Source organism: Polyodon spathula, chromosome 18 (genome assembly GCF_017654505.1).
Source record: "Polyodon spathula isolate WHYD16114869_AA chromosome 18, ASM1765450v1, whole genome shotgun sequence".
Lineage (NCBI taxonomy): Eukaryota > Metazoa > Chordata > Actinopteri > Acipenseriformes > Polyodontidae > Polyodon > Polyodon spathula.
The window spans coordinates 33,617,152-33,643,439 of NC_054551.1; the positions used below are offsets into that span (position 1 = coordinate 33,617,152).

The 26,288-nt window shown below is 41.3% G+C and overlaps 3 protein-coding genes across 3 annotated transcripts; 2 read left to right on the top strand and 1 right to left on the bottom strand.

Moving 5' to 3' along the window:
* Positions 1–6: 6 nt before the first annotated feature.
* Positions 7–7,929, top strand: LOC121330797 (lymphocyte expansion molecule-like). Its single transcript, XM_041277589.1, has 10 exons — positions 7–286; positions 493–580; positions 817–987; positions 1,473–1,598; positions 3,192–3,329; positions 3,747–3,890; positions 4,652–4,819; positions 5,695–5,808; positions 6,148–6,275; positions 7,578–7,929. The coding sequence occupies exons 1-10, from the start codon at positions 237–239 to the stop codon at positions 7,681–7,683; spliced, it is 1,233 nt and encodes a 410-aa protein (XP_041133523.1). The 5' UTR covers positions 7–236; the 3' UTR covers positions 7,684–7,929.
* Positions 7,930–8,022: 93 nt separating this feature from the next.
* Positions 8,023–14,487, bottom strand: LOC121330796 (delta(24)-sterol reductase-like). The gene is made up of 9 exons (XM_041277588.1): positions 13,996–14,487; positions 13,429–13,584; positions 13,091–13,196; positions 12,742–12,860; positions 12,093–12,356; positions 11,801–11,944; positions 11,155–11,352; positions 10,408–10,586; positions 8,023–10,020 (listed from the first exon to the last, which is right to left on the bottom strand). The coding sequence occupies exons 1-9, from the start codon at positions 14,224–14,226 to the stop codon at positions 9,867–9,869; spliced, it is 1,551 nt and encodes a 516-aa protein (XP_041133522.1). The 5' UTR covers positions 14,227–14,487; the 3' UTR covers positions 8,023–9,866.
* Positions 14,488–22,352: 7,865 nt separating this feature from the next.
* On the top strand, positions 22,353–25,937 carry LOC121330616 (barttin-like). Its single transcript, XM_041277256.1, has 4 exons — positions 22,353–22,899; positions 23,203–23,306; positions 23,584–23,838; positions 24,563–25,937. The coding sequence occupies exons 1-4, from the start codon at positions 22,723–22,725 to the stop codon at positions 24,867–24,869; spliced, it is 843 nt and encodes a 280-aa protein (XP_041133190.1). The 5' UTR covers positions 22,353–22,722; the 3' UTR covers positions 24,870–25,937.
* Positions 25,938–26,288: the final 351 nt, after the last annotated feature.

The following is a 26,288-nucleotide window of genomic DNA, read 5'->3' on the forward strand; positions in this document are numbered from 1 at the left end:
AGTAATATTGCTACCTCACAGTGCGGTATAGCTTTGCTGCGTAAAATCTCTACTGCATTTTGATAACTCCACCGCAACGAGGCTGCAAAGCTCGTGTGTCGTCGGGACCACGCAATTGTATAATTAATGAGTGTCCTGGTTGCTATGGCCACTGGTCTGTTGTACCCAAGTGATCTACTGTAGAGTACCAGCGGGTAAAATAAACATGATCTTTCTATAAGATACAATAAGTTCTAATGGCACAGAAATCGTTTAGAGGAGCGCCCTTTGGAACACAGGCAGCGAGGTAACTTATTCATCCTGTATTTAATCACTTCACCTTCAAGAGCAATGTTATTTAATGACATTTAGGGATGGGCTACAAATTATAAAACAAATGCAAATAAATACATACATGATTAATATTGATTTAATTGTATAATTTGTTCATTGTAATGTTACAATTAGTCTGCATGATAGTATTATGTTTGTATTACTTTGTATTATCAATAGATTCGACGTGTCTGGAGTGTACCCAAACAAGAAGAAGATCGGAACATACACCGAGGTACCCTACTGTAAAACAGCAACCAGTGAGCTGGTAAGTAACGTTGTTTATTATTATTATTATTATTATTATTATTATTATTATTATTATTTAAATAAGAACAACAACAATTCCACAACTAGTTCTTTCTAGAGAGAAACCATGCTCAAAAATGCTAATTTTGATGATTGTTATCACTCTCTGCACCGCTACAAGGAGTGCCCTAGCTGCGCTCCTGTGGCGGTCAGTAGAGGGGATGCAGTGATGGTACTGTGTTTACCCGGTTGCAGGTGAGGGGACGCGGCCCTGGTACCTACAATGCGGACACTGGTAACTTCAGCCCGGCCGCGGTGTTGCTGCGTGCTAGCGGGCCGGGATGGAAGAGAGAGCAGGAGACGCTGAGGCAGACACAGCTGCCACACGTTCTGTACAGAGATGTGTGGGAGAGAAAGAGGATCCTGGTGAGTGTGACCTATCAAAGATAGGTGATGTTGGACATCTGACTCCAACAGGAAAGTGTTTGAATTCACAGGAGTGGAAACAAGACCCGATACGAACGGTTATGCAAGAGGAGTCTTATTTAGTTTCAGTAAGAAAAAGTCTAGTGTGGTTGGGAGACAAACACGGTAACCAAGTTATTATTGTCCAGTATTATGTACTGCAATGTAAAAACTAAAATACTGTTGAACATAATGTATGATATAATATATATTGTTGTGTTACTCTGGCAGCAAAATGATTGTGTGTATGATTGTTAATAGAAGCATAACGTGGGCCCTATTGATAAAACATTATGACTTTTTTTTTTTTTTTTAAGACTGTTTATAAATATTTTCCTAGGTTAAACAATAGTTTTATAAAGACTTGTACTTCTGTATTAACTATGGGCTAATTACAGTTGCCTTTACTTTTCTGCTTGTTTACAGTATTTGTTGGTTTTTCTTAGAAAAGAAAGCTGGGTCCTGCAAGCTACAGCATGAAAGATTTCATTGAGCTTCGTGAGGAAAGACCTGCAAGCGTCCTGGGAGTGTGCGAATCCAGAGAGAGCAGATTCAGAAGCATCACTGCGGTGGTGAGAGATACCTGCTGCAGGAGCACAGTGTTATATTGTAGCAAGCAGAATTTGCATGTCCTAGTTTCACAGGTACAGTGGGTGCGTTCACAGAGATCATTCTGCGTAGATTCTGTGCAGAATCTGATCAATTTAGCCAATGGGTGCGTTCACGGAGATCATTCTTAGAAGATAATTTGCTAAACTTGCACAGAATCTGTGCAGAATGATCTCCAACAACGCAGGCAGAGATTTCAAATGGTCATGTGATCACGTCCTTCCACACTAGTATAGAGGCTGTTTTCAAATGTTAGCCACATTCTCTGTTGATCACAGTCTCGGATTATAATACAGTGCTGTAGTTATGGAACTAAAACGGTGATTCGCATTTTGATAATATACTTGTTATCAAAGGATCAATTGCAGCTTACCAGTGACTTAGTCCAGTCTAGCAAATCCTGCAGATCTGTACTTTGTTAGTCTTGATTGCAGTGTACCAAACAGCTAATCCTGAAAATTGGTTTCGCTGACCTGAACAAGTGGAACAAGTTAGACCGGTAATGAGGACGAACCCATAACAAGCCAATGTTATGCAGATGGTAATTCACAATGTAAATTGCCAGTACTAGCATTTCATACAGAAAAAAAAACCCCCCCCCCCCCCCCCCCCCCCAAAAAAAAAAAAACAAAAAAAACATTGATATTGAATCAGCAAAAATGTCAGAAACATGAAAAGGTGTGAAAAAAGCAAATAATAAATCTATTAGTGATGAGGTCGTTTTTATTAAGATTCGGGCAAACACGTTTGAGTAAAAGTACACCTATATTCATAATATAATTGTCTTTTTATGCACATTCCTCACACGGCTTATACTTGCATTTTTACTTGCTGGTAGCCTGTTGGTGCTTAACCCTGAGCGTTCTGTGTTGTTTATATTTAATACACAGTACACTGACATTTCAGGTTAAATTAAGTACATCAGACGAGCATGCTCTTTATTATTTAAATACACAGTATCTTATTGTGCAGCGCTTTCTTAAACTTTGTACAATATTTTAATGAAAAAAACGAAACCAATCTCTTCAAAACACTTTGTTCCTCAACCATAATAAATAAAAAAAAAAGAAAAAGGGTGCCGCATTGCTGTAGTAGTTTATTGAAACTACCGTATACATTCGCTGTCAAAAATGATTAATTGCTTAGTATAGTGTATCAACAATGTATTAAGGTACATTATATCGTTACATAGTGCAACTGTCAGTTTTATTAAAAATAGTTCTGTGGTGAATATCTTCTGGTGCGCTGCAATCGGGGTTATCAAGTGAACTAACTTTAGTACAAGCAACCAACTGTGCTATATCACTTCTAAACGTACCAGATCACCCAGTTGTGGTTTTTCAAGTGATGAGTTTCTAGTAGTAATTGTTAGACGAGGACCTAAAAAAAAAACAAAAAAAACACACACACACACAAGCCATTGTACTGATACCCAGGACAGGGTGCAGAGCTAGAGCAGGTTTCAACAGTATACTGCAGCTTGTTTGAAGAGAAACCTGGGTGCCTCCAGGGCTGAGCCGCAGGGAAATGACCGTGATTCTCTGTCTCTGTCTCAGAGCTGCACTCCGGGTCCCGGGACCTACGGGAAAGGAGGCATCCCCTCCGCCGTGCTGGAGGAGAGGCAGAGGCAATCACCAGGGACCCTTGGGTCAATGGACTTCAATCCCCGCTCTGAGCAATCTCTGCAAAGCTCAGTGAGTATTTAACTGATGCAAATATTGTGCATGAGCCCCCTACAGAAGTGTCTTACAAAGAGCAATAGCTTTACAAAAGTGCATTTGTTGACTTGCAACCCTGTGGAGTATTGTGTGCTCTGAGGGAGGGATCAGAAGTGAGCAGAGGATTCAAGGCAGGGTACTCTGTCTGCCTGATCTGCAACTGTAAAGATCAGCTGAATTAATCCCCCAGTATTGTGTGTGTGGGCCTGTGCCTGTATGAAAGCCAAAGCATGCTGTATTGTCTTGAGTTTCCTGTTCTGATACAGCAGAGCAGCAGTGCTGGGAGACTCTTTCACTTCAATATCACCCAGGCTGGACTTGCTGCAAGTCCCTAAGTGTATGCGTTTAGCTACTGCTGGCTGTCTTTATGTAATTGAAATGTTTTGTGTGCAGGAGTGTGACCCGGGGCCAGGCACCTACAAGGTAAAGGATTCACTGCAGGAGCTGCTGAATCACACAGTCAGCAAGAGAGGACCCTATGATGTGTTCACAGGGCCACGCAGCAGCCATGCCTCTACTGGACATTATATGGTGTTGGTACATATCCTTTCAGGCAAATTAATACAATCCACAGTTTGCTAAAGGCACTTAGGGGTTGGTTTGGTTAATCTATATCCTGATAAGCCACAGCTGGATTTCATTGTAGTGTTGTCCAATATCAGGAAATCACTCTGATTGTAACAGCCACCCACTGTTTAGTGTTAAGATCACCACTGATAGGCAGTTGGTGCAGTACAGTGTGTTTCCCCAGGACTTTAACATGCTGTAATAAAACCCAGCTATATCTTAACGTGTTGCATGTCATAAACAATACCAGACCGTTCTTATTAATAACAATCTATAGTGACACAGTGTTGTAAGACACCAATTTATAAAATTTATAAATTATAACAACTTTATAACATGACCTGAAGCTTGACTACAGTAATGTATAGCTAACATATTATTTTAGCAAAGTGTTATTTCTTGTCAAGAGCATGCATAGCAGTTTTATAAATAGATCACACTTTACCATACCATACCATATTGATTTCATTTATACAGCGTCCTTCATGTGCAAGCATCCCAGGCCGCTTTACAAAAAAACAAACAGCAAGCTAAAAGAGCTCCAAAGTGCTTGAAAGGCCAGGTCAAAGAGAGCTTAGATTTTAAAATACTGACACACTCAGCATTCCGGATACAATTCTGAAGTGCGTTCCACAGTGAAGGAGCTCTGTTGTCACACTGATCTCAAAGTACGTGCTGGTTGATAGGGAATAAGTAACTCAACTTTGAATTGTTTGACTGTATCTTACCAGAAAACTACGAACCTGAGTCCAGGTCAGTATGAGATCAAGTCTTTCGTGGAAGATTTGCAGAGCAGAGAGAAGAGAAAGAGTGGGGAATTCAGCTCTCTCTTGCAGTACCCCTCCATTCCAACAGAGCGCGCCGGCTGCAGCACCCTCTCTCACTGCCCTCGCTCCGCAGTGAGTCACATCTTTACCTGTCAATCAATTTGCACTGCACTGTGCACAATCCAAGGCTTGCCCACGCAGCTCAATCATACAGTAAACACTTCAAAAATATAACTTAAGTAAACTGTAAAAAAATCAACACATTTTTATTTCTCAAAACTCAATTTCATAGGCAGGATCAGCCACGGTTGCTACCAAAGAACAAGCATGTTATTTATCTAGACCTGTCTTCAAAAGGCACTCCTAAACATAAGCATGCTGGTGCACATTTTACAAACCGTTTGGCAGGTAAATTACACACCATGCAACACCGATGGGTGCCTGACTAGACAATAGAGATTCATCTGATGTTGATACAAGCGCCTTCCTTGTGTCCCACGTGCTATTAGTTCAGCTTCTGGAACCATGTAATTATGGATTTAAACAGTTAGTTGGTAAGTTTTAAAAAAATAGATAATTGAAATGTCCAGATAGTATAGTGCTACTTGTTACATGGAGAGGGATTGAGTGTCTGGAAATCTGGGTGGATTGCACAATCTATAGAGGCTGTAAGTATTTTTGTATTGAATCACAGTGTAGTCCTGTCTGCATGCAGTGTTGTATTTTTTTTTTGTATTATATCACAGTGTAGTCCTTTCACAATGTAGTGTTGTATTGTATTTTTGTATTGATTCACAGTGTAGTCCTGTCTCAATGCAGTATTGTATGTATGTTTGTATTGAATCACAGTGTAGTCCTGTCTCAATGCAGTGTTGTATTGTATTTTTGTATTGAATCACAGTGTAGTCCTGTCTCAGCGCAGGGTTTTATTGTATTTTTGTATTGAATCACAGTGTAGTACTGTCTCAATGCAGTGACGCGTGCTTCCCTCTTCTGTTTGATGGCAGTGTTTCCCAGGACCGGGCTGGTACAATACTAGCCCTGCTCCGAGACCACAGACCACATACCCGGCTCCTTTCCTCTGCTCCTCCCGACGCACGGACACTAAAGTGAAGAATCTGGTGAGCGCACAGCAGTCAGACATAGTTCTGTGTAGCCTTCTATCCCTTAGAAAGGGCACTCCTTTGAAAACTACTCTGTTCCAATGCATTTACTGTGCATGCTATGTGTTTTACTTACCTTTAGTTTACCGCACTTGCTTGTGCTAGACATTGCTGTTACTGTTGTAATGCTTTTATACGATGTTCTGGTATGGGGGAGGGGGTAACACAAAGAGACTGCTCATGTTATTTGTGTTTGCAGTGATGTTTTTTTAATAAGCTATTGGTATCTTTTAAAAACAGTGATTTCGAAAGTCACAGACGATGGTGTTGATGTTATTGATCTTGCTCTTGCTTTAGAACCCAGGTCCAGGCCGCTACAACATCCTTGAGAGTGACAGGAGCAGGACAGCCATGGGGCACAGGTCTGCCTTCAAGTCTGAGACCAAGCGCTACCTCAGCAACCTTGGAAGAGACTTTTACATGAAGTAAGAAAGGCTGATTTTCATTTATAAGATCTGTCTGTGTTTTTACCCTTTCAAGCATGGTGACCTCATATAAGGACGGGAAAAAAAAAAAATTCCAGTCTTTATTTGGGGACGTTTGGAAGAGGCAAATGCATGACGAACTCATATGAGGATGCCACCTCCCACCCCCTTCCAAAACTACTGTTATTTCAGCTATTTTCAATATTTTGTGCATGAAAGGATTAAACACAGTATTTGGTTGCTAAATTTGGACAAAAAAAAGAGAACACCATTTACATAACACCAAACTAGAAACCTGTGAACAGCCCTTCAGTCAAGCTTCCTGTTTCCTGCAGATCTCCCTATAATCACAGCAACCGTAAGTGTTAGCGCCCCCTGTTGAGTGGGGTTTTTGGTGCTGCAATATTTTATCATATGAGCTCCCATTCAGCTATACCGTACTGTGGTGTGTACTTCTGTCTTCTATACCGTACTGTGGTGTGTATTTCTGTCTTCGATACCGTACTGTGGTGTGTACTTCTGTCTTCTATATCGTACTGTGGTGTGTACTTCTGTCTTCTGTACCGTACTGTGGTGTGTACTTCTGTCTTCGATACCGTACTGTGGTGTGTACTTCTGTCTTCTATATCGTACTGTGGTGTGTACTTCTGTCTTCTGTACCGTACTGTGGTGTGTACTTCTGTCTTCTGTACCGTACTGTGGTGTGTACTTCTATCTTCTATACCGTACTGTGGTGTGTACTTCTATCTTCTATATCGTACTGTGGTGTGTACTTCTGTCTTCTGTACCGTACTGTGGTGTGTACTTCTGTCTTCTATACCGTACTGTGGTGTGTATTTCTGTCTTCTATCTACATATAATGTATTGAGTTTACAGTGCTAAACTAGGATGTAATATTCATAGCTCAGATTTCATTCAGTCACATCCCCCACAGTTGTACTGCACAGAACTGAAATGAACTGCACTTAACTTTCTATCACATTATTGTTCTAGCACTGAAAAAAAAAAAAAAAGACAGATTTGTCCGGAGTTTGAGATTACTGTCAATGAGGTCTTTGGTTTTGGATATTTGAACTATTATGATGTGACAAGCATGGGATAGCAAAGCCCAATGCAATGCAAATGACAGTATCTTTGGCGGGGGGGGGGGGGGGGGGGGTTAGGGTTAGGGTTAGGGGGGTTAGACTGAAGAAAATAGATTGTGTGCCAATTCTATTGAACACAACGACACTCACTCACTAGGACTGTGGACACAGGTTTCATTGTACAGCCTCTCTCTCATTTTCCATTTTGTTTTCCTAGAGAGCGTTTACGAGCCCTGAATCTTCTAGCAGACAGGAGAACGTTTCTAATTCCCCCGGAGAAGCCATATGAAATGAAACCCTCGAACTCTACTGCCATAGCCTAGTCTCTCACTGAACATCATGCCCATCAGAAAGTCATCAGAACTGTACAAACTTCCTGGGTGCATTTGTATACAGCATTGTTATTCAGTGTAGGTGTCTGTTTTACAGTTGATAATGTGTTCATGGTATTGGGAATGGTAAAAGCTACAGTAAGACCATGTTAGGTAGATCAGTTAGATTAGCTGGTAATTGAAAGGTGTAATTTGGTAAGCTGCACGGACCCGGGCACGTTCCCCTTGTGAACATGACCAGGTTGTAATTTTTCAAGTGACAAGTTTCCAGTACTAAACGTTAGACAAGGACTTAAAAAAATAAAATAAAACAAACACAACACAATAAACTTACATTGCAGAATTCATTTATTTGTCACCAAACCATAGACAAACATGAACATGAAAAATGTGATTGGCGCACACAGAACAACAGCCCAAGTCCAGAGTCAGGAACATGGCCATCTGCAGCAGAATGCAACAGAGGTAAGATATAAACTACAACATAAACATTTAGACTTCATCATTCATCCACAGGTACATGAGAAACCCCCCACCCCACTGTAAAATTGTAACCAAATTGCGCTTTTCTTTTAAAATGTAGAAACATCTCACCTGAATCAATACATACACTGCTACTTCATGGGCCAGGTTGGGTTCTGTTTTCGCATGCAACCTTTTATATGATAAACAATCATTGGTATAACTTGTATTGCACTTTTGTTACAAAACATACAATTCATAAGTGTGTGTGTTTACTGGACACATACCTTTCTATCTTTTCATCACATTTCACTTTCAGACGACTCCTCTCGTAGAAGGGACACGTTACTACATAGAATCTGAGAGTTAACACGGTATAGAAAAATGCAGACAGTAAAGCAGCAGATCGCTTTCATAACCCCATTACAGAAAGATTAAACACAATACCACATGAGCTAGGAATGAGTGCGTCTCTCATGAAGTATGAGAATACGAGTTCATCTGTGAATCAAGGCTTGGCGATAAGCAGATGAGGCCCCGCCCACTTCTGAGCTCCTCTTATAGTGTTTTGATCATTGTATGTTTTTGTGAATCGCTGGCCTGTTTTTTTTTTTCATTGGTTCCAGGTTCTGGTGAACTCATGTGATACTGTAAACTTTCAACTGAAGGGGTCACATTATCACATGATTTCTTTCAAGGAGCTGAAAACAATGAATAGAGAAAAAATGCAAAAAAAAAGAATGTTTCAGAAACAGTGCCATCTAGAGAACTGCAGCATGGAAAGGTAAAGGAAGGACTGATTTTGCTTCAGGACTATTAAAGAAAAAAAAAAAACGGTACAAAAAGTAAATATCATATGACATTAATGTTGAGAACTTTAATGATAAACAACACAAGTGAAAGCAAAATACCAGAATTCAAATGAATACAAGCTCACACCACAACGCTGGGCCAGTCGTTAGCAGCACACATGTTGCAATTAGGATGTAATACAGGAGCAAAAAAAAAACCCCAAACAACAATCTTTCTCCTTCACATACATAAGACTTTGCTATACAGTATCAGTGTTAGAAAATGAAAAATGCTCTATCTGTCGGCACTGCAGGTTGATATATAAAACGTCTACAGCTTTGCATCTGCTTTAGCCCCTTTACACTTCAGGATGTCACGTGCTTATCCCCCCTCATTAAAAACATCTTCTGTCTTTAGAAATACATAGCAAACTTGATGCAGCTTGTGAGGAAGCGTATGCAGCTTTCACTGAAACTCAGCAGTGAACCATCAGACATATACAGAAGACAGTAGTCGTCAGAAAGGAAATTGGTAATGAAGAGAACCGCACTCGAATCACACTCCATCACAGCGACATCTACAGACCATTTCAAAAAAGGGAAACGTGGCAACCGGTCGAGGCTAAAGAAAACATACCAATATCTGCAGCGAGTGCTCATTGTGTATGTTAACTATACTGCTAGGATAAAAAAAGGTTTACAAAATAATTTAGGATTGGAAGCCTTCAAGTATATGGTTAATATTAAAATACTCTACCAGGGAGCAAAACAACTGATCCTAAAAATATAACTGCAGCATTGCTATCATAAACGGCAGCATTGTAATGCAGACTGCAACAAATGTGCTTTAGATAGTTCTCATCACTATCCTTTAGGGTTATTATTGAGTATGGGTGCAGTGTCTCGTGGGGCCCCTGTATTTCAGTGCCTTGCAGACTTGCAGATCTTGTCGTACACTTCCGGGAAGGCCTCCTTGCAATTGAGCTGCTCTCTCAGCTTCTGGTACAGAGAGCCGTCGAACATCTCCCAGAATTCCTCACGGTTCATGTACACGTCCGCGTACAGCATCTGGAACCTGGAACGCAGAGAACAGAGAAAGAAAGAAACTCTTTCAGAGTGGAACCGTGGCGATCCGATAAATCGTGTTTAAGAAGTCACCCGATTGGTTTACAATTATGCTAAGGCAAAAGCATGCTCTGTAAAGCAATGAAGGGAACAGTGGGAGCAGCTGACCATGGAATGCTTGAAACCTACAACACTCTAATCTAACACTCTGATCTGCTGTATATGATGCAAGGTGCCGACTACATTCCCTACGGTCCCCTTGTGGCTACCTGCTAATAAAGGTAAACTATAATCTTGACAGGAAGATGCTGGAAAAAATAAAGATGCGACCAGCATTACAAAGTGGATCTCAGCTCCTCAACAGTAACAAGATCAGACAGGAAAGGACATTACTGACCCGTGCACCTCTCGCACAAACTTCTCCAGCTGCCTCATGGAGGCCTGTGCCTCGAACTGCTTGGAACTCGGCTCTCCATAGGCCCCGATATCCACATACAGCTCGTCCTCATTGCCCTTGGGGTGGACCATGCCGGGCTGGCTGGGCAGGACGAAGGGACACAGCCACAGGGGGTAGACCTAGAGAACACAGGAGGAAGGTTCAGAGACAGCGCAGTGCAATGCAATGTACCGCACACTGTAAATCACCTTGGGAAAATAAAACGCTAGGGATCTGTCTAAATTCCAGTATATCTGATCTGATGACACAATTCTAAAATAAAAAAAAATAACAACTGTCTTTTATGTTTAACAGTACTGCAGTAATAAGTTAATATGTTGTGTGTAGGAGACATCATTTTGCATAATTTGAGCAGCTCACTTTGCGGGCTCTTTGAACAGACTGCACAAGATAATTTCTCTTTTTATACAGCGCTCCCTCATAAGAAGGCTCTTTATACTGTGGAACAGGTTATAAGGCAGTATGGTCATGGCTCCCATCTGCCCCATAATGCCAATTCACTAGCACTTGTATTCTCATTATAAGGTGGAACACACCTTTCACAATCTCTTACAAGTGGCTCCTGACCACAGCATTAGAAAGGGGGGGGGGGGACACTGTAATAAGAGACACCCTGAACTGGACCTATTAACTTATGAATGTAAATGCAAGACGGCAAGGACAGGGAGCTGAGAAGAGCGCGCTCACATTGATGTCGTTGTGGAAGGCACTGATGGATTGCTCCAGGTGCTTCATGGGTACCAGCATGTCCTGGACCACGTGGTGCTGCTCATACAGCTTCCGGATCGTCTCTCCCTGGGTCAGCTTCAGAAGAGAGATCTTGGGGGGCACCATCCAGCCGAACAGGTAGCGGAAAGCGGGGTGGTTACCGAATGGAATAATGTCCTGTGGCAAAAACACGACCAGGGAGATCTTATCAAGCTAGTGCTGCATCGTTATCCGACAGGATCATGATCATTTGTGATATCAATTACGCAATTTACCGTTCATTGTTCTTACAAATAGCAGCCTGAAACTGAAGTGATACTGCGGTCTAATTTATATCAGACGGCTTGTATCAGATCAGAAAAGGCATCACATTAAAAGCTATACTGTTTAGATTATTCCTACAAAATATAGTATAGCGTGTGGATTTTCACCCGTTTAAGGTCAGCCTATATTCTACTTTATATAATGTTCTTTACACAGAGGTATGAATATACATAAACATGAAAACTAGCAACCTGTTATGTTGACAGTTCAAAACTCTCTATCTAAATCATTCAGCACAAAGCCAAACTACCAGTCATGCCCGCTGCTCAGAGAGGTGCATTCCTGTAGCCACACTGTGTACCTGCAGCTCCCAGAAGATGCTGCGAGTGTGTCGGTGATAGTAGTGCCTCAGGGGAATGTACTCCACTCCGCTCCGGTTGGCTCTTAAGTAACTCTCCACATGTTTATAAAACCAGGGCTTGTAGTAATGTCCAATGCTGTTGATCTGAGAGAAGAAAGAACAGAAACATTTATTCTGAAATAAGACTTAATTCTGAAATAAATGTTGGGTACACTGGACAGGAGGACGAGGACACCTATAAAACCTGGAGGACTCTGGACCGGCATCAACCAGTTTTCTCCCCAGTTCTTACCTTGTCAGACTCCGCCTCCTCAGTCATGACCCCGGTCATTATCACGGCTTGGTCGCGGGAGTACACCAGCCCCTCCACAAACTGGTTTTTCTTGTTGGCAGACTCGCTGGAGAACCTCTGGCAGATCTTCTCCAGCCCGTTCACAGGCTCGTAGTGCAGCCGAACGTACCTGCGGGCTGGGATGATCCTGATCTCCGCAGCCACCAGGAAGCCCAGCGTGCCGCAGGACCAGGGCACTGAATAGAACAGCTCGGAATTCTCCTCCTGCCAGTGCGGAAGAACAGACAGCAGCGGTGGCTTTCAGACATGAAGGCTTTGGCAATGTGCTTAAAGCACTTTGAGAAAGCCAGGTAAGCTTGCTGAGCCCTAGGCAGGGATGTTCTGAGTTCAAGCAAGAGGACTGAGCAATTGAAAGCTAAACCTTGCAGTAAAATCAACCTCAATGTTACAGGCACCATGATTGGAATCATGGCAGGCTATACAATTATACAAGCAATATTTCACAATGTGTAATACCTATCTAAATTATACATGATGCACCAAGGCTGTCTAACGGCCTTGATCTAATACTTATTGACTTTTGCGCTTCACACATGTGTATTACATTGCATCAAGTGATAACATTAGGAGGAATATAAAAGTGACTCACTGCAGTGCACCGGACCAGACTGCCGTCAGCGAGCACCAGTTCATAGGCCACGCAGATGTGCTGGAACAGCCCGTAAATGTGCGACGAGGACTCAATTCCCGTGCCCATGACCAAGCCACCTGATAAGCGCAGAACAGGCATGGCTTACTGAACCTGGTCCTGTAAACAGGCTGTCTAACTCCACTCACCCATCTAGCTGATGCAATTCATGCAAATAAGCATTTCTATTCCTGTGAAATATATTAAACTCAAATATACATAGCAAGCGAGAGTCTCATTCTTATCCCAGCCTTGCACACAAGCAAACAGGTGTTATTCAAAGTAGGACGTTATTCCAAATTACACGCACCCACTGTGAGGTCATCAAGCTCTGGCAGCACTGGAAGAGTCCAGCCAATCGAATTGAGCAGCGAGGTCACCTGACCCATGTTAGCCAAAGGTTCGACACGAACAACCTACAAGATTAAATAGCGTTAAAATCCAATTGAAATATTCCACAAAGTACAGGCACAAGCCTTGCAGTACTGTGAAATATAAAACGAGGAGGTCTGTGACACCAGACACCCACATGCACATTCCCTGCAGAATAAATCAAACATCTGCATGAAGATTTTGTATTCATCATTCTGCTTCGCACCAGCGATATTAACTCTTTGTTCACACTGCCTGTGCTTGAGTCTTCCTCACCTGTCTCTTGGTGTCCACCTCCAGGATGTCCATCAGATTGATCATGATGTTCTTGTGAGTCTTCTTGTACTTCCCCACCCGCAGAGACACTGTAAGCCAGCCAGGTCGGCCCGTGCACATGTAGGTCTTACTCCCCTCCTCCTTCCATTCTCGGACCTGGGGGATAAAAAAAACACACATCATATAACACTAATCAATATCAAAGACTATGCATGAGTTTCATCACACCAACATTCAAAGCGCTTTTGAACGACTGGTATCAGGATTTTGCTGATTAAACTCGTAGTAAAGGAGGAAATGGCTCTAGCTTCTACTGTACACTGCACACCCCTTCTTGTAGCTGCAGGCACACCTTCTTGTAGCTGCAGCTGGAACGGATCAAACGGCTATGCAATGGCTCAAGGGGTCTATGACATCATTGCGTGCATTACTATGGTCTTCAAAATCGTACAGGTATTATTGCAGTTGACATCTATTAATACTTCAAGGCAGTGTGTCCAATCACCACTGCAGAATGTGCACGGTGTCTGAGTACACTGTAAACAGTAACTAGGCTGCCTGTCTTACCTGTCGCTGTATGCTCTTGACGCGCTGGTCGTGCTGTTTGGGGGCGCTGCACATCTTGAAAATGACCCAGGCGCGCAGGTAATAGTAGATATCGAATATTACCGACAAGGGGAGCAGGAACAGACACACGAAAATCCATCTCTGATGTATGATCACGTACTCCAGCCCTTTCACCTTAACCCACAGCAGGAATAAGACAACCAGTCCTGCTAAATACACCACGGAGTCCATTTCTTTTACGAGTTCTGATATTCCTTTTACGCAAACGAATTCCCTTTCTGTCACCCTAAAGACGTGTAAGTACCCTTAGAATAACAATGTGTGCAGAAACCTAGTTAAACATATACCGTACATATTTACATTTTTTTAGCACAATTACAAAAAAAAAAGTCTTCAAAAATGTTTATCGCGCTTTTCTAAACTGCACCCTTCTTAAACTAAAGAACTGCTCTATTAATATTTCACCCTTCCCCGCTCAGCTCTGCAACTACTGTGACACGCTGTGACAGCTTTTGTAAAGTGACATGCCTTCTGGCTGTCGTCACAATCTGTAACGCCCCCACCTTTGCCGATGATTGGCCAGGAACATGCCATTTTAGTGAGACGAGGTGGTGAGTACAACATTTTAGACCAATAGGCACCGAGTGTACCGTCAGACCATTGAATCAAGCCACACGATTGACAGTAAGGTAGGAAGATACGAGCAGCCCGGGGAATTCACCTCTTCTTTCCCAGGCGCAGCGCATCATGCCTGGGTTGTTTACCAGCGGGAAGTGGGAACACAGATGCGGTGTTGCATTAGCCGTCTGCCTTTATCCTTCAGCTCCCAGTACAAACCGCTGGTACGATTTTCACTGCCAGTGGCGTCACAAAACAAATTCATAATTCTTAACTACGCATTTCCCTAAACCAATGGCATATAAATATTCATCATTTTCAGTCCCGATTGTTAAACTAATGGCCGCAGTCCTTCGGCCGTTTCTTACTATATACCAGTAGGATTAGTGCTGGTATAAAGACGCACAAAAGGATCTGAGTATTAATTGAATTATTTTTTATGCAGCAAAAACATTGGACCATCTGAAGCGACGGGGGAGAGAGGTGATGTATTATTTGAAAATGTATAACATGTTAAACGTTATGAAGACCAATGGCAACAAAACTAAATACATAATATTTATTTATATTCAAAGTAATCTCAAAGTCAGTATCACTTGGTTAATTAACTATGATAGTGCTGAATAAATGGCCGAGTCGTCAAGTAGGCAGATCTGTGGATGATATGGGTTCGTTAATTTTAAAAAGTTTAAGAAAGTTTCCAAAGCAAAGTGTAAGTAACCATAGCGAACACGTTGTATTGCATAGATAAAATAAACTGCATTTTTAAATGTGTTTTTTTTTTTTTTTTTTTTAACAAACAAGCTTTTTCTTAGTTTTTCTAGCTACATGTTATTGTCTCTTTTGGACTGTTTTCAATGCAATGGTTTAATTGTACTTTGTGTGTGAAACGCTGTGGGATCCTATAGGTGCTATAGAAATGTGAATTGTATTGTATTGGGTAAGCATTGTATAGCCTAGAGAGGTATGGTAAGCATATCAAAACCTGGTCGATGTATAGTGCAGCCACGGGGGAAGCATGTGAGACTGAAGCCAACCCTATATATTTGAAGGTTGAAGGAGTTAATTGTCAACATTTACAAATGAGATAAAAGCCAGCAGGCACCAATGTATATTGATCCATAACCACTAGGTGGCACTACGCACCTTGGTGAGATTTTACATGTTCCTCCTGTACAAACTTGCCAAACCAACAAACTTGAGACACTGTTTGGCTCTGCAGGTGAAAAAAGTGAGTTTAATTTATCTAATGACGTATCTAAATACAGGCACCAATTAACATTTTAAAATTGGTCCCAATGTGGTGTTTACTTACTTATTTACACAAAAAGGCAGCCTCAATAACTCACACACATGCTGCAGTTAGAGATGTAGGAAATGTGAAAAACATGTTTTAGTTATACAGTATTACAGAGAAAAATGGTGCTACTTTTCAACTTTGTTATCTCTATGTGCTCTACACAGCACTGTACTATACCGTACTGTATATGGAGCCACTCATCCTGTTTTGGAATGAGGGGGTGGCATATTTAGCAGTCCACAGCTAGCAATGTATTATACTTGACAGCCACAGCACACCCATTCCAGGTGTTTGGACCAGCTTGATTAGCCCCAGTGTACAGGTAACAAGCTCAGGCGGGTCTTATTAAACTCATAGTAAAACGAGGAATGCATCAAACTGCTATGCAATGGACAGCCTCGTTTCCCACACTGAATAATAATACAAAGTCCCAGTAAAGATAGTGTGAATGGATTGAATCTGTCGACTTGTTTAAAGTTCAGGCTCCAGTCTGACTGTTGTTGATGCAGTATTATTCATTTTATTGTTACTGATTTACGGTACCATCACTTCCCTTATAACAGGTTTACCTCTATATTTAATCTAGTAGTTTCACCATGGTTATAGTATGCATTTACCATCATTCACCATGTTTTCCATGTTTATTAATATGCCTTACCATAGCTCAGTATTCTTTACACTGCTTAGTGTATGCTTTCCCATGCTTTCCCATGCTTTCCCATGCTTTCCCATGCTTTATTACACTTTGCTATGATTTAACTATGGGCAGTTTTTGTAAGGGCTGCCCATGCCTGCCAATACACAAAGTCCCTTTGATTCTGCAGTCAGTCAGCGGTGTTTAATTAGCCTCGCATTGGAAGCCCTGCGGTGGGACACTGTGCACTTATACACCGTTTCATTTTACCCATGATGAATGAGTCCTGACATCGTTTCAATTAGGCTCTGGAACTTAGCTCTTCTGCCCAAAACTTTGGTTTTATAATGAAATTCCTTAGAAAGTTCACCACAGTTTATACTAGTACTCGGTACAAAAAACCCCCCAAACCTAGAGACTCAAAGCTAATTCTTTCAATGTTTCAAAAGAAATATCTATCTATCTATCTAGCTATTTAATGGTGTGTTGTTTGCTGTAGGTATATTTATATATGTATTTATTTTTCCTGTTGGAGTTTTAATGAGTTATAAGTACAGTCATTTTTGTATGTATTTATTGTAATGCATTTTTTTTTTTTTTGTGAAAATTAATAGTCAGTATGTCAATATGTTAAAATAATTAAAACTATGCATAGGTCTGTCTGTGTGTCTGTACTTGCTAGTTATAAACCCTTGTGTTTTAGTGTAGCATGCAAATAAAAAAAAGTCCCTGCTTTAAATTCATTAAGTTCAATTCAGTCATTAAGGCCCCGCATTCACAAAATTTCAAAGACATGTTTGGTTAAGAAGATTAAACAGCTTTTGGAAAACTGAGAATAAACTAATAAAACCCCCTCTTTAAAACTGCTGGAAAAAGGTTTCATGAACTGCAAACCTGATTTAAATAAATAAAACTGACTTAAAAAAAAAACAACAAAAAAAACAGTCCTTAACAAAACATTCCTTCAAACGGTTTTATGACTAGGGCCTAATAAAGTGATACGCTGTCTGTAGCTGGTGGGTGTGGAGTGCTCCTGTCACTGAGTTATTCCAGCTGTGCCTCAGGCTGAGTCTGCTCTGTAGTGTCAGCAGCAGACAGCAGCTCTCTATCTCTGTTTGTGTGTGTTGACTAGATTGCTTTCTCATTGAACCCAGGTTAGCTTCACGGATATGAGGAAGCAGTCTCTCCCCCAGCACTCGAATGCACTCGGCATTAGAGAGGCCAGCGGAGTGGGAGGGATGATTTGCAGACACCACAGTCTAAAGCTTGAGTCGTGTAATGGTGAAGGAATATTTTGAGCTGCTACCAGACTGAAGCTCGGTCTAACAGAAGAGAGGGACGCCTGCAGCCTAGGGAATCCTGCAGGTGTGTCAGGCTTTTTTTTGGTTTGTTTTTTTTGAGAGTCGTGAAAAAGAACATGCTGTTGCTGTAGGTGCAATGCCTTCGTTTCACAATGAGCTGACTAGCATCGGGCTGATCCTCATGTTCGTCGCGGTCCTGCCGTTGCTGTTCTTGTCTGGCCAGACGGATTGGGCTGAGCTGTCTATCTGGACCGCCATGATGTACATGCTGCTGTGTGTGTTCTTAGTGGGAGCCCTGCTGCTTTTCTTTGGGTTTTACCAGACAGTGAAATCGAACCACAGCAACACTTCCAGCCCTTCTGTCTTCTTCCTGCGAAGCCGCTTGCAGGAGCCCCAGAGGACTATCATACAGAGGTAGGCATTCTGCCATTGTGAGTCTTCCTTGTCCCGAGATCACACAGGGGGTTATCTCAGGATCTCCAGATAACCATTTGGTTTTTTGTCATTTTTATTTTTTTTAAAGGGGGCCCGTTGATAGTAAACCAGAGTATTAATGTCCTTATTCTGTGTTTTTGGTTGATTTGTTGAAACTGCTGAGCAAAACCAGAGCAGCCAGTATCTGTTTGCTGTGCTGAAACCAACTCTTAAATAAACATGCAATTGCAGTCTAGAATGGGATACATTGAGGGCATCATTCTCAAATGGTGTTTTTTTTTTGGTTAAAAAATATGCAATTTTAAAACATTTAGAACATTTTAATACATGTTTTGCCCTTCATTGTTGTGTTTTCCAGGTTTTTGTTAATGATTCACTATAAGAAATAAGTGAGGAATAAATGTGTTCCATTTCAGTGTCATTTATCATGAACAGACTTCATTGCATGTCTGTACTAAACAGGGTTTAACCGTATTCAAGCTTTAACTGGCTGATAATAACCTGTGAGACAAGAGATTAAACTTTCAGTCTTGTTGTTGATAAATATGCATAGCCCAGAATGAGGTCAAAAAAACTGAAAGGAGGGCCAGTGATAATGTGGCTATGGTAGAGAGAAGAAAGAGAACTTAACACCCAACAGTACTAAGTTTAGAAATACTTAACAAGTTTAATGACAAACGTTTTGAACAGAAATCTTTATCAGTGTCTTCAATTGTTTGACTGTCTCTTAGTTTACCTGCTTTTTTTTTTTTTCAGACGGCTAGAAGACATGAGGAGGACTGGAATCCAGAGAGAGTCTGTCTCTCGCCCCTGTGTGTCTCCTAGATGCACCGCACACACCCTGACTGTGCACCAGGACCTCCCCCCCTCCTATGAGACAGTGATGAAGACCATGACAAGACCCTCTGCCTTACAGCAGAGCATTGCAAACACTGCCTGACGCAGGCAGGCATTGATAATACAGAGAGCCAGGCATTGACAATACAGAGAGACCCAGGCGCTGACAATAGAGAGACCCAGGCGCTGACAATAGAGAGACCCAGGCACTGACAATACAGAGCACCAGGCACGGACACAGAATGAGGGACCTGTAAGAACTGTGGACTGGAACATGTCCTGGTTACCCTGCAGGTTCACAGTTCAAGTCCAGTACTGTGTGAATGAACAGGAAGGGGCTGGAGTTGAGTAGTGACTATATAGACACGTCTGCCTTGTAGCATGTTGGGTTCTATCACTGCCAGATACATACAGCAGCTCCTGACATTGCTATCCATTGGGGACCTCTGCCAGCTTTTCTGACAAAGACTTCTGACAAGCACTTTTAACACAATCTGTCAGCCAGGAGACCCAGTACTAATCCTCGGCCATACTGCCTGTATCACGTGCCTTCCCAGCAGTGCCTCGTAACAGGATTGCAGCGAAGAGAATCTTGTGCAAACAGCTTTAAAAAAAAAAAAAAAAAAGATTGTGCTAAAGAAGTGCCCACAATGTTAGAGTTAGGGAGAGTTACTGGCCAGCACCTGACATGTAAAGTTTCTAATTATTCCGATGCGACTGGTCTGTACCTCTCCCTTGCAGCTCTAGACAGGCTGCCAGCTCTGTTACTGCAGTGACAGTGTGTTTCATAGCAGACCTCAACGCTTTGCATCCTGAAGACAGATCACAAAAACATCTGCCTGAAAGTAACCATGTATGGAAGTGCTCCCGGCAGCCCAGGGTCATCTATTCCACCGCGACTTGTTTTCCTGCAGAGGAGAGCTGTTGTTTTATGTTCTCACTTACTCTCCTGCTGTTGCTGCCTTTTGATATTACACAGCCCTACCAAACCCTCCTTGACAAGCCATTCCCATGTTAAAGAACTGCAGGTGTTTCCTGTAAATTGTTATTTGTAGAACAGAAACTGGTGCATGTCCTGGAGGGTGGGTGCTATACCCAGTGGAGTCCTTGGTACATGCACATGTACTGTATGTTACGTACGTATGCACAAGTCCTGAGTGGTGTGTGGCGAAGCTAGCCTCTGCATGGGTATTCGTTACGAATGCTCACGGAATACTGTAGTTTTTCACTGAATGAGGATCGCTGCGTAATCCACCCATCTTTATGAGAGGGTAACCACAGCACTCTATGAAAGTTCATGGAGTATTCTGTTACAGTGTATGGGAAACAATCCATGATGTAATCATAAATATGGTGTTACCACTAAAGTATCGATTTTCTTAAACTAGAATTACTATACTAATTCACACTTTATTTGTGTACTGAACTTTTAGTAACGTGTAATAGGTAATGCATTCATCTAATTTGTACAAGTATTTCCACAAAGTGTTTTTCTGTATCTTGTCAGAATGCTTTGCTTTCGGTGTCTGTGTGCATTTTAGCCACCTTATTTCTTTTAATTTAACCCACGAAGTGCCATTGTCCTCATTTGAGCATTTGTAACTGGCATCTACCTGTCTTTAACTATATTGTTATGATAACTTACTCCAATATTTTCACTGCAAAGGTTAAGTCTAAATGTAACTGTTAATTCTGAAAATACAGCCCTTGCTCTAATAACACCTTAATAGAAAACAAGAAACTGAAGCCTAAAAATGATACATTTCTTTGTGTTTTCCTCCCCACAGTGATGATAAAGCTCACTTTTCTATGTGAAGTTTCATAGCTGGCATGAAATTCCACTGGTCTGATTATGGGCACGTCTAACTTTGTCCTCAAAGTGGGACACAGCCGTTTGTAGCCAAAATGAAGCATTTACATTTTATTCTGTGAAGAAATATTGAAATTTCAAAGAAAAATGGATTTGGTACTTAATGGGTTGAGATCCCTGACGGTATATATATATATATATATATATATATATATATATATATATATATATATATATATATATATATATATATATACACACACTGTGTGTGTATATATATATATATATGTGTATATGTATATATATATATATATATATATATATATATATATATATATATATATATATATATATATATATATATATAATGTATATATATATATAATGTTGTTTTTTTAAGAACTGTAAAATAAAATTACTTTGTTTTGTTAAAATTCAGTTAGATACCCACCTGTCAAATGATTATGATTGTGTTGATTATAAAAACAGTTCAAATATATAATATATAATATATATATATATATATATATATATATAACGCTTTCCTATTACATACATTTAATAACACAAGTTTTTTTATTGTACACTCCAAACTGCGAAACACCAAAAAAAACTAGCTTTCTAAACACAGCAGTGTGGTCTCTCCTGTGCATCCGATTAGTCAGCCTGCTGCTGGTATTGTTTAAACCTGAAGACTATGTTAAAACATGGCTTATCAAAGGTCGGCATGCAGCTACCGACACCAACAATAAGACACGAAACCCTGATCTACAAGCAGATGAGAACATGGAGCATATACACAGGAGCTACTGTATTACAAGGTCAGTACATTAGATAAATAAACAAAAACACTATCCCTGTTCCTTAATCATAAGATCTGGTACTTTTTTTGTTTGACAAAATTTATAAACTCATTTATAAACTCAAGATTGTAGTTACATGAATACATTTTTAGTGTCTTGCTAGGCAAGCTGTTAAAAATCTAAATATTTCAAGTTGTTTCAGTCATCATGTTAAATAAATTAGAAAGTTTCAAAAAAGAAAAGTGTGACAGGGTTGTGGGTTCATTCCCAGGTGAGGGACACTGCTGCTGTACCCTTGAGCAAGGTACTTTACCTAGATTGCTCCAGTAAAAACCCAGCTGTATAAATGGGGAATTGTATGTAAAAATAACGTGATGTCTTGTAACAATTGTAAGTTGCCCTCTCTATGGGCGTCTGCTAAGAGATAAATTAGAATAATAAATAACAATATACAGTTTAGATCACTATAAAGCAGAATCATTGTCAACCAAGGCTGTGAAAACCAGTCCCCCCTAACAGAGTGCTGGAGTGTATTTGATTTATTTTTATATATTTAAAAGTCTGCACAATGCTGCCTGTGTCAAGATTAAATTAATTAGACCCTGGTAATGAGTGTGACTAATCACTCTGTCCACTGGAAGCAAGTCTGCTAAATCTTCACATGCCTGGTGTAGCTGCCCCAGGCAAGGTTAAACAACATAGCAGCAGTGGTGTGTAAACTTCTGAGACCATTTGCATTGATTACAGTCAATCCAACCTGCCCAGATCAAACCTGGGCTGGCCAGCCTGAAAACCATCCCTGTTTATACTCAACACTGGTGCACTGGGCTTGGAATCAGAGCAGCTCTGCCCACTGCTTCACACGGCTTCTCTCAGCTTCAGTAGAAGGAAGGCATGTACTTTGAGCCTGGGTCTCGCTGGAGTTACCTGCTTTCTTTGCTGTGGTATTTTTTTTATTGATTTGAGAAAGTTAATGGTCAGCAGGAGGCATGGCTGAAAACAAGACGTTCCGCTACGGGCTGATCGTACTGGGATTGTTCCTGGTGATGATCGGCATGTTCATCATGATCGTGGACAAGCCCCACATCTATGCTACCTTCTGCGCCCTGGGAGTCCTCATGGTGGTCCTGGGCATTGTCTGGAGCATGTGTCAATGCTATCCCAAGGTAAGGCAGTGCCACTCACTACACTGAGGACAAGAAGTGCTTCAGCTAAAGAGACACAAGTAATAATTGAGCTGCCTCTTGCACAATCCTTTCTTTTATTTCATCTTGTATTACTTCCCTGGGGAATGCATAGTATACACACCGAGGAGAAAGAATGGGAAACAATACTAATGAAATATGTTTAAAATAATATAATAATGAGAGGTCTGAAAGTGGCAGTCTTGGTTGCTGTATTGGCCCCTGGTCACCCCAGTGTTACTGTCTGTGTAAATGGAGACTGACGCACCTGACTTTCCCTTTCAGGTCACATTCGTAACTGTTGCTGAGCAGGAGTCTGAGTTCCTCATAGCACAGAAGTACAAACTCTCTGTAGCTTCCATTGAGAGTGAGGTCCCAGATAAAAAGAGGTAGGTTTGAAGGTCACCTGATAAGAACCAAAGCTTACTGTCTTGATAGTTTTAAAGGAGTTCAAACAAAAAAATGGACACCTCTTGTATGTTGTGGCCGGTGCTCCTAAATTGTTTCTTGTACTGGTTGTGCTTGTTTGAATTTTGTTTTTGTATTATATGTAACCTTCTTCACCAGGTCTCCCTTGAAAAAGAGATTTTAATCGCTATGGGATTTTCCTGGTTAAATAGTCCAGCAAATAGTCTGGACCTATGCATTAACAGCCGCTCTGTCTAGTTCCAGTTCTTCAACCTACACCTGCCCAGAAGAAGCTGACATGTACGATCACAGCCTCCCGGCTTACCACCAAATTGAAATAATGAGGCTCGAAACCGAGGACACGCTGGGCCTGCAGTCAGCTTCCCCGGCACTCTCCCTGGAATCCAGGGCTCAGGAAACCCTGGGGTCTGTGCAGGCCAGAGCAGAGGTGCACTGGGTCAAGATGAGCCAAGGAGAAAGTGCAACGCACGAGGACACCCTGTCAGCTCCACGGTAGAGAAATATATTAGCACACCTCAAGACCTGTCATTCATGTTCTTTATATGCCTACCTGCATGAAAACCTCAGGGTGTGAGAATTTACATTTCCACTCGGTAATCACTGACATTAAAACAGTAGCCACTCGTGTGAAAATGTTAGACCACTTTGAGCGTTAATTAGCTATCTTTAACAGCTTTTGAAAATCTATTTAACTATTTGTGGTAACAGTTTGTTTTCCTTAGTTTTAATTGACCTATTTTCAGTTATTGATTTCATATGCACAACAAATTGAAGCAACAGAAGCAATGTGGGTATTCTAATAATGTGCACTCTGCTGTAGCTCTGCCTCCATTTAGACTGCAAATGTAAACCCCATCAGTTTTTAATTAGGATGGAAGAACGTGTTGCCATTGGTACCCCCACCGTGTTTCTGAGATTCCTCTGCACTTGAGAGTTAACGATAGGCTGTGTGTTTACACACAAACACAGAAGTTTAACTTCATGTTGTTGTGGCAGGAAATATTTTAGTTAAGTAACAAAAAAACTCAAAAAACAACTAAAAGACTGTTGTTACAATTGTTGTTTTGTAAACAAGGAGGTTGAAAGGATACAGGATCCACTGACAGAACTCCAGAGAGAAAGAGAGAGATTTATTTCCACAATCACAATTAGTGCAATGCACGGAGCTGCCTTTAAGGTACCGATGTCTTAAACCTTACTGGTTTCTTTTCCGCAGTGTGCCGGAGTGGTACAGGGCAGCCCCCCTGGCCTCCTTCGTGGAAGACTCTACCAGCCTCTCCACCGCAGACCCTGTCTTCCTGCAGCAGCCTGGCCCCGGACTCACAGAGCTGCCTCGCTACGAAGATATCGCCCTGATCGATGCCCCACCCTGCGAGGGGCAGTGCCCCTGCCACGCTGACACCAGCGGCTTCCTGAGAGACGACTGCCTGCAACCGGCTGAGTCGGCTCTGCTCCAGGGGCCCCCAGAGAGGATGAGGGAGGAGAAGGAGGAGGGGGAGCTGTACTACGGATGTGACAGATGAGTTGCTGCAGATTGTGTCAGAACTGCAAATTACCCATGGTAAACCCTTATGAGACTGGCACGCCCACCGCAGCTCATTGCTCTGGGATGTGTACCACTTTCCAGTAAGACAGACAGAATCCTCTTTAGTGAATCACGGATCACAAATACTGTATGATTAAAACTGTACATAATAACAATTACCTTTTGTTTGAATTTTCTGTTATGCAAGAAATATACATTTGTTTGTACCTGGATATATGAACCATTCTCTACTTCAATACATGTTACTTTAGCTCTTACAGAAGCTTCCCTTTGCTTTGCTTCCCAGACATCGCCTTACCCCTGCTCTCTCCCCATGTCATATTAAAACTAGTGGAAGAGCCTTGAATACTCACTGGTTAATGTTTAACTGCCCTGCATGAAGCTTAACCACTGGGTTATCCATTAGAGACACAGTCCCTGACTCTATGACAGAGGTTATTAGAGAAGTAAGTTACAGTCTCCTTTTCAATCTCTACCAATTACACATTGAAGAAAAAAAAACTAAATGGACTGACTAATAGGAGTTCATTTTTATGTTTAACTAGTGGAGTGGTGTGCTGCTGTGTTTAGAGATTGAGAGGCTAGGCTGTTGTAATTGACCGCACTGTTTACCTGAAGCTAGAATTGAATAAAAAAAAATATATATATGAAATCTTGTAACCATGGTAGTACATTTTAGGGTTAGTTATTTTTATAGCTATAAAATTATAATATGTAATAAACCCATTTCATATTGAAAGACTGTATTCCTATTTTCCCCTGTGTCACTGTACAGTAGTGGTCACAATCCTGACTCCTACATTCTGTTTTGTTTAGCTTACTTTCAGGGGTACATTTCAGAAAACGAGGATCAGAAACCTTGGTGAGTCTAATTACAGATCTCGAGCAGCTCGTCTCTGTTCTAGTTTCGCCGATTCTCAGTTCACACGCCGTCCTGCAAAACCTAACAAAGAACTGAAGGACCTCCTTGTGAATGAGATGCATCTCTCTCAAGGGTTCTATCCTGGTTAAATAAATACACCTGAAACCTGCATCAGAAAGCCATGTGACTGTGCAGTGAATCCAGGGAAAGGGGTTACATTGGCAATGGAAAGAGTTTGAAGCATTATAAATATAGAAGCTATCCAATGTAATCCGCCCCAGTGCAGGTGACCTCGAAGTCTACCTGTTTGAACCCTGTGCTTCTCTGTTTGCTCTGTAGACACACACACACGGCCCGCACTGCTCCTGCTTACAAAATACACACAGCTTATTTTTACTCAAACACCTTCTGTACAGTATATTCCTGTGTGCTTTACCCCAGACGCATTACCAAATTCTTACCTGGAATTCTTTATAAAATAGGGTTCCCACTAGTGTAATTAATAATAACAATGAAAAATAAAAATCACTAAAC

Bases quoted from the DNA above. Each gene is read 5' to 3' on its own strand.
- LOC121330797 (XM_041277589.1), top strand. From the start codon at position 237: ATGGCACAGAAATCGTTTAGAGGAGCGCCCTTTGGAACACAGGCAGCG. The intron at 1,599-3,191 runs GTGAGAGATACC...TCTCTGTCTCAG, and splicing joins TCAGAAGCATCACTGCGGTG to AGCTGCACTCCGGGTCCCGG. The intron at 3,330-3,746 runs GTGAGTATTTAA...TTTTGTGTGCAG, and splicing joins AGCAATCTCTGCAAAGCTCA to GAGTGTGACCCGGGGCCAGG.
- LOC121330796 (XM_041277588.1), bottom strand. From the start codon at position 14,226: ATGGACTCCGTGGTGTATTTAGCAGGACTGGTTGTCTTATTCCTGCTG. The intron at 12,357-12,741 runs GTGAGTCACTTT...CCGCACTGGCAG, and splicing joins GTCTGGTCCGGTGCACTGCA to GAGGAGAATTCCGAGCTGTT. The intron at 11,945-12,092 runs GTAAGAACTGGG...TTCTTCTCTCAG, and splicing joins AGGAGGCGGAGTCTGACAAG to ATCAACAGCATTGGACATTA.
- LOC121330616 (XM_041277256.1), top strand. From the start codon at position 22,723: ATGGCTGAAAACAAGACGTTCCGCTACGGGCTGATCGTACTGGGATTG. The intron at 23,307-23,583 runs GTAGGTTTGAAG...CGCTCTGTCTAG, and splicing joins GAGGTCCCAGATAAAAAGAG to TTCCAGTTCTTCAACCTACA. The intron at 23,839-24,562 runs GTAGAGAAATAT...TCTTTTCCGCAG, and splicing joins GACACCCTGTCAGCTCCACG to TGTGCCGGAGTGGTACAGGG.